The 12,190-nt window shown below is 33.3% G+C and overlaps 2 protein-coding genes across 2 annotated transcripts; both read right to left on the minus strand.

Annotated features, from left to right (window-relative positions):
- Nucleotides 1–788: 788 nt before the first annotated feature.
- LOC9301350 (ribonuclease 3-like protein 3) lies at nucleotides 789–5,116 on the minus strand. Its single transcript, XM_021033316.1, is given in 7 exon segments — nucleotides 789–1,191; nucleotides 1,193–1,268; nucleotides 1,358–2,277; nucleotides 2,809–2,964; nucleotides 3,046–3,586; nucleotides 3,815–4,432; nucleotides 4,529–5,116. Coding segments are annotated over 6 exon segments (2,403 nt in total). The 5' UTR covers nucleotides 4,303–4,432; nucleotides 4,529–5,116; the 3' UTR covers nucleotides 789–969.
- A 3,451-nt stretch (nucleotides 5,117–8,567) lies between these two features.
- LOC9301351 (ribonuclease 3-like protein 3) lies at nucleotides 8,568–11,953 on the minus strand. Its single transcript, XM_021033322.1, has 7 exons — nucleotides 11,598–11,953; nucleotides 11,375–11,527; nucleotides 10,674–11,293; nucleotides 9,786–10,332; nucleotides 9,546–9,701; nucleotides 9,095–9,459; nucleotides 8,568–8,850 (listed from the first exon to the last, which is right to left on the minus strand). Exons 1-7 carry the CDS (start codon nucleotides 11,892–11,894, stop codon nucleotides 8,709–8,711), a joined length of 2,280 nt encoding a protein of 759 aa, XP_020888981.1. The 5' UTR covers nucleotides 11,895–11,953; the 3' UTR covers nucleotides 8,568–8,708.
- Between the last annotated feature and the right edge of the window lie 237 nt (nucleotides 11,954–12,190).

The raw sequence follows: 12,190 nt of genomic DNA on the forward strand, positions 1-12,190 counted from the left end.
ATGGTAATATGAGAAGAATGATGTGGAAAATAGAAGGATTCTTATAGGACACAAATATTGAACTATATTAATTGTTATAATTCGATTGGATAAAATTTTAAATGATGTGTCATGCTGAGAAGAATCCAAAATGCTGAGGTGTCAGACCTGGAGAGATTCTTAGTTTTATTGTATTGATACAAAGACAAATGTGACAGGCCAATATTCTGCAAACACGCAAACAAACCCAATAAAAGAAACATAATTATTGATAAATCTAATAATTTTTTTCCAGGTAAATATGTTTATTTATCAGTCGCTATATATATTTGAATTTTTTTAATTTAATATTATTAATTCATGAGAATGTGTATTTTCAAACAACAATTTAAAATTCTATGTTCATACTCTACATCGTTTATAAATTAATCAACTTATTTTTTGAAAAATAGTCAGTTTAATAATTCGTTTCTTTTAATATATTTTATATATATATATATATATATATATATATATATATATATATATATATATATTTTGTCGTCGTCAACCAACCATTACATTGATATCAATCAAGATACATTGTTCCATGCTATTACATAACTTTGCTTAGACATTCTTGCTTGTTTAGCTAAACTATCTGCCACAACATTAGCTAATCTTGAGATTTTCATAAAGCTGTATGTGTTTTGCGTTATCCGCAGAATATCTCTAATGTAGATATATATATATTTTAACATTAATATATTTTATATTTATTTGAAACTAAATTATAGAGAAGAAGAAACATAAGGCGTTGGGTTAGGCGATGACAAGAAGAACTCTCATGTCATACAATCGATCGCATACAATGTGAAGTAAACACAGATGATAAAAGTGTGAATGGAAGAACTATTATATGATTCTAGAGACTTTCTCTCATTGCACTACGAGATGCAATGAGCAGTAGTTGTAAACTGAAAAAAAAAGATATACCAGAAAAAAAAAAACTTAAATAGTCCTCCTCTTCTTTGAATGCAGATTCTTGTTTTCATCTAAACTTTCCTGCATTTGCAGATTCTTCTTCTTCTCATCTAAACTTTTCGGCATTTGCAGATTACTTATGACAAGACTCATTATAGAAGATTCCAAGGCTCTTATCATGTGGTTGGCTGATGAGTTTTCTGCTTCCTTTTTCGTTGATTCTGCATCTCCCTTCATGTAAAAGGTACCCTTCTATACTTGGGATCTCAATCTTAACTGAACAAACAAATTTCAACTCATTTTTTGGCCCTCTTTCTTCCTCAACACTGGAAAAAGTTAAACATAGTAACAAAAAGTGTTTTAAGTTAATAAGCCACATTCGTGCTTATTGAGGCACACAAAGTTAAAAACATACCTGAAAATCGGATTCGGCCACTTATTCTTGGTGCAAATCTCAAACAACTTCCCTTTCTCATCTTCAGGTTCAACATGTGGAATATTCTCATCAATAACCATTTGTTCTTGTGTCGGTTCATCGGTTGACAGGTTCTCAGAGGCAGTGGGCAACGAAGATGATCCAGTCAGTGTCTGGAGCTTTCTATTAGAGCTAATATCAAACGACTTCCCTTTCACATCTTCAGGTTCAACATATGGACTATTCTCATCAATAACCATTTGTTCTTGTGTCAGTTCATCGGTTAAAGGGTTTTCAAAGGCGATGAGCAAAGAAGATGTTTCAGTGGAGGAAATCTCAAACGACTTCCCTTTCACATCTTCAGGTTCAACATGTGGACTAACCTCTCCAATAACCATTTTTGTTGGTGTAATTTCACATGGTAAGGGGTTCTCAGAGACAGTGGGCATAGAAGATGATCCAGTTTGTAATTGGAGCTCTTCAGTGTAGCGAATCTCAAACAACTTCCGTTCCACATCTAGACTATCCTCATCGATAACCATTTGTTCTTTTGTCATTTCATCAGTTAAAGGGTTCTCAGAGGCAGTGAGCAAAGAAGATGATCCAGTCTGAATTTCAGCTTCTAGATTATCTTGATGAATAATCTTTTCGATGAGCATACATTCTGACAGCTTCTGCAACGCTTCCTCAGCAGCAAGCAGCTTTGCGGTATCGATACGTTTAGAACACCCGGAAGCTATAAACATATCGTCAAGATATACCTGAGCAATATTTTTTCTGCTGCCATCAACTTTCGAATACCTGAAGTCGATTCGCTTGCCATGTTTATCAGCCAAACGAAAAAGCATAAGAAATGGTGGTTTAGGCTGCATCCGTAAATCATCCAGTGTATATATTGGCTCGAAGAGACCCCTGAAGATCTGCAAATTTCCTATCTTTTTAAAATAAATTGAGAATCTAGTGAAAGAAACACAAATCTGTGAAAGAAACAGAAACACAAATCTAGCGAAAGAAACACAAATCTAGTGAAAGAAACACAACAAACCTCCCAGAGTCGTTGTACATTATAATTTACATCAATATCATCCAGTGTATATATTGGCTCGAAGAGACCCCTGAAGATCTGCAAATTTCCTATCTTTTTAAAATAAATTGAGAATCTAGTGAAAGAAACACAAATCTGTGAAAGAAACAGAAACACAAATCTAGCGAAAGAAACACAAATCTAGTGAAAGAAACACAACAAACCTCCCAGAGTCGTTGTACATTATAATTTACATCAATATCATCCAGTGTATATATTGGCTCGAAGAGACCCCTGAAGATCTGCAAATTTCCTATCTTTTTAAAATAAATTGAGAATCTAGTGAAAGAAACACAAATCTGTGAAAGAAACAGAAACACAAATCTAGCGAAAGAAACACAAATCTAGTGAAAGAAACACAACAAACCTCCCAGAGTCGTTGTACATTATAATTTACATCAATATAAACAGCTCCAGCTACAGCAGCTACAAGATTAGCGAGAATTTTTGGGGCTTTCACAACTCTGTATGGATCTGGATCAGGATCATCTTCTTTGCCCATCATATCTATGAAGTCTAAAATCTAAGATATGACACAAGAACTGATGAGTATATCATAAGAACAGAGATGTTCTCAATTCACAATAAATGAATTTTAATTTACCATTCTTTCTGGCTTTTCAACATTGCTTATAATGAACTGGTAGATGCCTTTTTTGACGGCTACGCGAGCGTATCTGTCGTTACATGCATTAGCATCTCGCAGCAGAGACAAATCCTTGGGTTCAAGCTTAGGGTACGTGAGGTATAAGTGTTTCGTAAAGGCAAGAGAAAGAGCCGGCTCACCGACGAACATAAGCCGCTGGAATAAAGGTGAAGTATTGTGTGTTAGCAGTTCATTCAGAAGATTCTTGTTCACGAAACTGTAATTCAAGATCTTCTCCACTGCTTCCACTGAATCAGAATCCATCAATGGATTATTCTTCTCATCTAAACTTTCCGGCATTTGCAGATTACTTATGACAAGACTCATTAGAGAAGATTCTAAGGCTCTTATCATGTGGTATGCTGAGGAGTTTTCTGCTTGCTTTTTCTTTGATTTTGCATCTCCCTTCATGTGAAAGGAACCTTCTATATTTGGTATCTCAATCTTAACTGAACAAACAAATTTCTGCTCATTTTTTGGCCCTCTTTCTTCCTCAACACTGGAAAAAGTTAAACACAGTAACACAAAAATTTTAAGTTAATACGCCACATTCGTGCTTATTGAGGCATACAAAGTAAAAAATAACTACCTCACATTGATCTTACGAGTATAGTTTAACCACGGATTCGCAAACACATTATCCTTCTTTGAGACTATAAGACTCTATACTAAAAGAAAAAGTCCTATCTAAAGAAAAAGAAAAGAAAAATGTAGAAATAAGATATACCTGAAAATCGGCCTCGGCCACTTATTTTTGGTGCAAATCTCAATCAACTTCCCTCTCCCATCTGTGGGTTCAACATGTAGACTATCCTTATCAACAACCATTTGTTTTGTAGTCATTTCATAGGTTAAAGGGTTTGCAGAGGAACCAGTCTGTATTTGGAGCTTTCTAGTATAGCAAATCTCAAACAACTTCCCTTTCACATCTTCAGGTTCAACATCTGGACTATCCTCATCAAAAACCATTTCTTCTTGTGTCATTTCATCGGCTAAAGAGTTCTCAGAGGCGGTGGACAGAGAAGATAATTCAGTTTGTAATTGGAGATTTCCAGTGGAGCAAATCACAAACGACTTCCCTTTCACATCTTCAGGTTCAACATGTGGACTATCCTCATTGATAATCTTTTCAATAGGCATAATTTCCAGCTTTCGTATCGCTTCCTCAGCAGCAATCAAGATATACCTCAGCAATATGTTGTTTGCTGTCGTCATCTTTCGAATACCTGAAGTCGATTCGCTTGCCGTGTTTATCAGTCAAACGAAAAAGCGTAAGAAATGGTGGTTTCGGTTGCATCTGTAAATCCTCCGGTGTATATATTGGCTCCAAAAGACTCCTAAAGATCTGCAAAATTTCCTCTCTTTTTATCATATAACATAGAAATTAGAAAACACAAATCTAGTGATTGACAGCGACACGAGCGAACTTCTCGTTACTTACATTAGCAGTTCGCAAGTCACACAACTCCTTGACTTTGAGGTTAGGGTAAGTGTGGCGGATGTAATTAGTGAAGGCGACCTCAAGAACAGAGTCACCGAAGAACTCAAGCCGGTCGAATAAAGTAGATCTTTGTGTTATAGCATCTTTGAGAAGAGTCTTGTTCGTGAAACTGTAGTTCAAGATCTTCTCTACTGCTTCTACTGAGTCCATCTCCGGTGGAAAAGGTGAATTTAGTAGGTCACACAAGCATGACCAGTCCTAAGGTGAAATCTTATTATATAAACCCGTAACTTTATTTTTTGAGGTTTTAAACACCTGACCTTTACTAATACATGAATTTAAGCCCTTAATCTTTTTATTCACCCCCATTTATTTTAACCAATCAAAATTCGCCACATAATAAAATAAATTAAATTCAGTTAATTATTAAATCTAATCCCTAACCACTCTTTTATAAACCCAAACCGATATATAATCTCGTTTAATTACAAAATCTAAACCCTAATTTTCCTTCGTAAACCCAAACCGCCATTTAAACTCGTTTAATCGTAAAAAATCTAAACCTTAATCGTATTTTCTAAACTCAAACCGACATTTAAACTCGTTTAATAGTAAAAAATCTAAACCCTAATCGTACTTTTTAAACTCAAACCGACATTTAATTTCGTTTAATTGTAAAAGCTAAACCTGTTTATAATCCTAAACCGATATTTAACCTCGTTTAGTCATAAAATCTAAACCCTAACCCTTTCAAATAAACCCAAACCGATATATAATTTCGTTTTAGTGGCAAATTAGATTTTTAAATTAATTTTTTTTTATTATTATTATTATTATTAGGTAGCATATTCTTATTGGCTGAAATAGGGGGTGAATATAAAGAGTTCACCCCTAGGGGTAAATCCAAGTATTTTTTTTTTTCTTCCATAGAGATGGGTGATCCGGACTTTTACAAGCCGACTAATCCCTAAGGGTGAGTGTAGCCGTCGAGTATGTCACTCATCAGGTTTTCTAATGAGAAGCATGATACCATTTCGGCAAGCCAAATTGAGTGATTTAATAAATTTCGTGTTTGAGAGTAATCGATCCCTAACCGTATAATGACAACCAAGTATAAATTTCCCGATTGTGCATTTTTTTTTCTAAATCATCTGAGCTTTCAATTAACTCACTCATGTATAAGATTTTTGTTCGATCTTAGGCTTCGTTTATTCAAGATAATAGTAGAAATTATATCCAAACTAAAGTTTATTATGCATGGTTTAGTTTCAGTTTCGGTTCGGATTCGAGTTGTAGTCAAATCTATATATACATTTTAAGTACATTTTAAGTACATTTTAGAGATAACCATTTTGTTTTCTAGACTATTTACAAAGAATGTCATTTCTTATACTAGATTTGTGACCCCGCGCAATGCGCGGGATTTTACTTATAAACTATTAACAATATAAGCCGTGAATATAAATATATATATATTGAATTTTAAAAGATAAATCTATAATGATATATAACATAGATTTTATTGAGAATAATGTTTTTTTTTTTTTTTTGTCAACAACTTTATTAGATTAGCTTATACAAGCCAATTTTGGGGGATATTGTTTACATAGGTAATTAGATGCGGTTGGGTACGAACATTTCGTGCCAGATTATCCGCTTTTGAATTTGCACGTCGAGAAATCAAATATGGAGAATAATGTTTCTCTTGAAAAAAACAACAAATTTTTAGGTAACACGTGGTAAAAAATTAGTTGAAAAAATTCAGAGAAATATAATACAATCTCGACTATGTCATGTTCATACATCTTTTTGAATTTAGTCAATTTCTCTTGAAATTATTTCGCTGTCATTTTATTCGTCATATTCTAATATGCAGTCGTCCACCTCGCGACATTTTATCTCTTTTCACGTTCTTTTCGTTAAAATAATTGATTAAATTTTTGATTCATTATAAACTTATATTAAAATTATATTCTCTTTATCTATTTCATTTTTATATTTTATTTTTTCTTGTCTATTATAAAATGTTCTTTTTCCTACATATTAAATTTTATATTTGGATTCTTCCTATTCTCATGCATTGCATTTTCCATGAAACATTGCACTCTAACGTTATTGTTTAAAGAAATCTTGTATCTAATTGTACTTTTAAATCACAATTCTTTCCTTAAATATATTATACAATTTTATATATATTTTATCTTGATTTTGGATACATACTTTTTTCTTGAAAAATAGATATTCTTATTTCGTGTAATCTAAATTCTATAGTTTACTATCATATAAACTTTTTTTAATCTAAATATTTTATAACTCTTGAAAAGGTTAATGTCTTTCTAGCGTGATAACATATTTTTTTGTTTTCTACTTCTCAAATTATATGTATTTGAAAATTATCTATATGCTTCTAATTTTTATTCATATTTTTATCTTATATATTTTTGTGCTGTGTTTTATTAATTCATTAACTTCTATTTTTGAATTATCTATTTGTATATTAACTTCTATTCACATATTTTTGTGTGTTATATTATATTACTTTTTATTTATATTAAACAATGTTATTGTTTATGAAAAAATATTTTCTTTTATTAAAAGATGATAATATAAAAGTATGTGAATTTTTTTTTTAATGTTTCTTCGTTTAATAAATAAATTGAGTGGAAGTTTTATAAAGTCATATATATAATTTAAATTTTGATATCAATCAAAACGATTTAAATGGCAATTTGGTTTGAAATGCACCTATTAAATCTATTGGGTAAGGGGTTCGAATCTTTTTGGTAACATTTTATACCTATTAAAAATGTATGATGACGTGTACGCTGATGTGTCGCCTATGTGGACACCTTAGATGGAGAAAAACTCTCCCATTATATATATAGATTCATGTATCCAAACAATCTTACACTTAGTTCCCTACTATCCATATAACCAAACACATTAAAAAGATTTTAATATTAATTATCAAATTAGAAATATCCATATAGTGATCCAAAATTAATAATATAGGTATTTTGAAGATTTTGTTAAGATTTAAAATTTTTGATTCTCCTATTATTTTTTTTATTTTGTTTAATAAATATTTTGAATCATTATATAATACATAAAGTTAATAAAAATCAATTTTTTGTATATATGTGATTTAAATTTTTAAAAACGAACATATATTCCTTAACTAATGAAAAAGTGTGTATTCAACGTCTCACATCAGCTAAAATGTTTAGATAATGATTTAGAGTCATATTATAAATAAGATCAATGAATCCAAATCCGAATGAGCAGAAAACGAGGAAGCTTAACTTAACAAACATCCAAATTAAAAAAGTTTGTATACGGTTTAATTCGTTTTTTAGTTGAACTCTTTATCGAATATAATAAATTTTTAAAATTTTATACTATATTATGAATTAATATTTAAACATACAAAAATTTTAAAATAACATGGGACGATTATACTGCGGGACATGTTATAAGGCATGACAAGTTTGAATCGACATTAATCCAAATTTAAAATATCATTAACTCGAAGTTTCAATACGGATTACATCCTCATTTTATTATTTTGGTAACACCATCAATATTGGATATGTCGAATGAGACTGATTTGATTAAAATTATATCAAACAAAAATTATACCACGGACTATATCATAGTATATCATTAATTTTCAAACAAACATCGGTTTAGATAAGTTTTCTTAGTACTAAGCTTTGCCCTTTTGACATGATTTTTTGTAGTCAGTCTAGCTTAGTCTAGCTTAGTGCTAAGCTTTATTTGTCTTGTAGCCTACACGAATGTCTTGTAAGTTGTAACACCGTTTGATTAATATAACAACCAGATGAAAGAAAAAGAAAAAAAAAGGATCAGTTTTCTTTTTTTTTTTCCTGATTCGGTTTCGGTTTTTTTAGATATATGAAAAACGGATCTATTTAAACCATTTGATATGGTTTGGTTTCCACTTTTCAGATTTGAGTATTTCGGTTTGGTTCAGATCAGTTATCCGGATTGAACTTCTCTGTTCTCTCACAGATCAAACAACACTAAATAAGACGATAAATAAGATATATTTTTTGAATGATTCAAAACAGCGACTAATAATGTTATCTATAAGCTAATGGTGGCTCAAAAACACATATCTAATATTACAAATCATCCTTAAGAGAAAATTCCAAGGCTCTTAACAAGTGGGAGGCTGAGGAGTTTCTGCTGTCTTTCTCAGTTTTCTTCTATCTCCCTTAACGTATAAAGTACCTTCTTCAGTTGGAGTCTCAATCTTAGCTGAACAAACATATCCCTTAGATTTTCCGTTACTCTCAACACTAAACACAGGAAAACAAATTTTGGTTATCAGCGGATTCGTGCTTATTGAGGCACATACAGTAAAAAAAAACAACCAAACTCCATTTGATATTAGGTATATATAGTCATGTTAGAACATATATGCATTTTCTCTACCATTAGATTGTAATATAACGGATTAGCAAATGCGTTCTGCGTAAAGATAGAATCAATTTTGACTTGAACGTTTGGCGAAAGCAAAGCAAAACTAAGATATATGTGTACCTGTAAACTGGGTTCGGCCACTTTCGCTTGTTGCAAATCTCAATCAACTTGTCTTTTGCATCTTCATTTACAATGTCTTGTCTATCCATAACTATTTCAACGGGCATACTTTCTGACAACTTTCGTACTGCTTCCATAGCAGCGCTCATCTTTGCGTCATCTCTACTATTTTTCTTTTTCCCACTAGCTATTAACTTATCATCAAGATATACGTGAGCTTTATACCTATTGCTGCCCTTTTCCTCATACCTGAAATCGAAATGCTTGCCGTCTTTATCACCCAAACAAGAAAGGGTATGAATTGGTTGAGGTCGCAGCCGCAAATCATCCAATGTATATAATGGCTCGAAAAGACCCCTGAAGCTCTGCAAGTTTGCTTATTTTTCTTAATAACTTGAGAATCATATAACGTCGAATTAGAAACACAAATCTAGTGGAGTACACAACATACCTCCCACAGTCTTTTAATATCAAAATTCATATCAATATAAACAGCTCCAGCTACAGACTCTACAAGGTCAGAGAGTACATTTGTGGTTCTCTCCGATCGGCCATCTGAAGGAACTGGGTCATCCTCTTTGCCCACCACCTTTGAGAACGCTTCAATCTAAAAGATTACACCAAAAGTGTTGTTATCAATCAAGCAAAGATGATCCAATAACACCTAAAACCACAAGAAATGATTAGTAACCTTTTTCTCTGACTTGAATTGGCCTATAAAGAATTGGTGAATATTATGTTTCACGGCAACGCGAGCCAAAGTTTTGTTACATGTATTTCCACGTTGCAGCAGTTCCAACTCCCTGGGTTCGAAATTAGGATACCTGAGGTAGATGTGATTCGTGATGGCGAGAACTAGAGCTGCCCGGCCAACGAACCTAAGCTTCTGGAATAGAGAAGAGGTTTGCCTTAGCGCTTCTTTCAGAAGATTCTTGTTCGTGAAAACGTAATTCAAGATCTTCTCCACTGCTTTCACTGAATCAGAATCCATTTCTGAGCTGACGAGAGATGGATTCTTCTTCTCATCTAAAACTTTCGGCATTTGCGGATTAATGACAAGACTCATTAGAGAAGATTCCAAGGCTCTTATCATGTGGTAGGCTGAGGAGTTTTCTGCTTCCTTTTTCTTTGGTTTTGCATCTCCCTTCATGTGAAAGGAACCTTCTATATTTGGTATCTCAATCTTAACTGAACAAACAAATTTCTGCTCATTTTTTGGCCCTCTTTCTTCCTCAATTCTGGAAAAAGTTAAACACAGTACCAAAAGTGTTAAAGTTAATACCGCATATGCGTGCTTACTGAGTCACACAAAGTAAAAAATATATATAAAAGTCAAACTCACATTGATCTTTAGGAGTATAGTTTTTTAGATAGCATACATGTGATTTCTCACCCTAGATTGTACGGATTTCACTACGGATTAGCAAAGGTATTCTCCTTCTTTGACATTATAAGAGTACTCTAGATTACTCGAAGATATAAATTTGACATCGGATCACGGTCTTTGTTAAGTAGTAAGTAGTACTTAGAAAAGAAAAATTCTTGCTAAAGCAAAGAAAAATGTAGGAATAAAATATACCTGTAAATCGGGAATGGCCACTTATTCTTGACGCAAATCTTATGTAACTTCCCTTTCGGGTATCCAGGTACTTGTTTGATTTCATCGGTTAAAGGATTCTCATAGGCGGCAGGCAAAGAAAATGATTCAGTCGGTAAGCGGAGCTTTTCAATGGAACAAATATCAATTAACTTCCGTTTCGCATCTTCAAGTTCAACATGTGGACAATCCTCATCAATAACCATTTGTTCTTGCGTCATTTCATCGGTTACAGGGTTCTCAGAGGCAGTAGGCAAAGAAAATGACTCAATCGGTAACCGGAGTTTTTCAGTGGAGCAAATCTCAATCAACTTCCGTTTCACATTTTCAATTTCAACATCATATTCTGACAGCTTCTGTACCGCTTCCTCAGCAGCAAGCACCTTTGCGACACTTAAACTTTTAGTACACCCGGAGGCAATAAATATACCATCAAGATAAACCTCAGCAATATTTTCTTTACTGTGATCATCTTTCGAATACCTGAAGTCAATTCGCTTGCCGTGTTTATCAGCCAAACGAAAAAGCGTAAGAAATGGTGGTTTAGGTTGCATCTGTAAATCATCAAGTGTATATATTGGCTCCAAAAGACCCCTGAAGATCTGCAAAAATTCCTCTCTTTTTATTAATAACATAGAAATAAGAAACACAAATGTAATGAAGAACAAACAAACACAACAGACCTCCCAGAATCTTTGTACATCAAAATCCACATCGATATAAACAGCTCCAGCTATTGACTCTACAATGTCACCAAGAACTTTTGGAGCTTCCACCAATCCACCATAAGGAACTGGAACATCTTCTTTGCTCACCGCCTCCGAGAACTCTTTAATCTAAGAGATAAAACAACTTATTGGTACAAAATGTTCTCAAATCATTCAATTCAGAGATTGTGATGATTACCTTTTCAGATGGAGAAGAAGACTTCTCGCCTATGATGAATTGGTAGAGATTGTGTTTGACGGTGGCACGAGCGAACTTCTCGTTATTTACATTAGCAGTTCGCAAGTCACACAACTCCTGGAGTTTGAGATTAGGGTATGCGTGGTGGATGTAATTAGCCAAGGCGACCTCAAGTACAGAGTCGCCGAGGAACTCAAGCCGCTTGAATCGAGGAGATAGCGTTATCGCTTCCTTGAGAAGAGTCTTGTTCTTGAAACTGTAGTTCAGGATCTTCTCCACCGTTTCCATTGAATCCATATCTCCGGCGAAAGTTGAAGGCGGCGTTGAAGAGAAGAGCTTAGATCACAGGTCCAGTCCTAAATGTTTAATAAATTTTTTAAAAGGGGAATTCGGATAACGTTTTGAAAGTTTGAGGAGCAATTTGGAATGATAAGGTTACGTGAAGGATTAAAGAGAAATAACTAATAAATAAAAGTAGATGATCAGAAATTTAGTAGTCATGTGTATTTGAATTGAACCAAACCAGCTCCAAGTTTTGGCCAATTTGCTTTGGTTTTGAGCTGAAATCCATGGAAAAAAATTGATTTTCTCTG

The sequence above is a fragment of the Arabidopsis lyrata genome, assembly GCF_000004255.2.
Source record: "Arabidopsis lyrata subsp. lyrata unplaced genomic scaffold ARALYscaffold_8, whole genome shotgun sequence".
Classification (NCBI taxonomy): Eukaryota; Viridiplantae; Streptophyta; class Magnoliopsida; order Brassicales; family Brassicaceae; genus Arabidopsis; species Arabidopsis lyrata.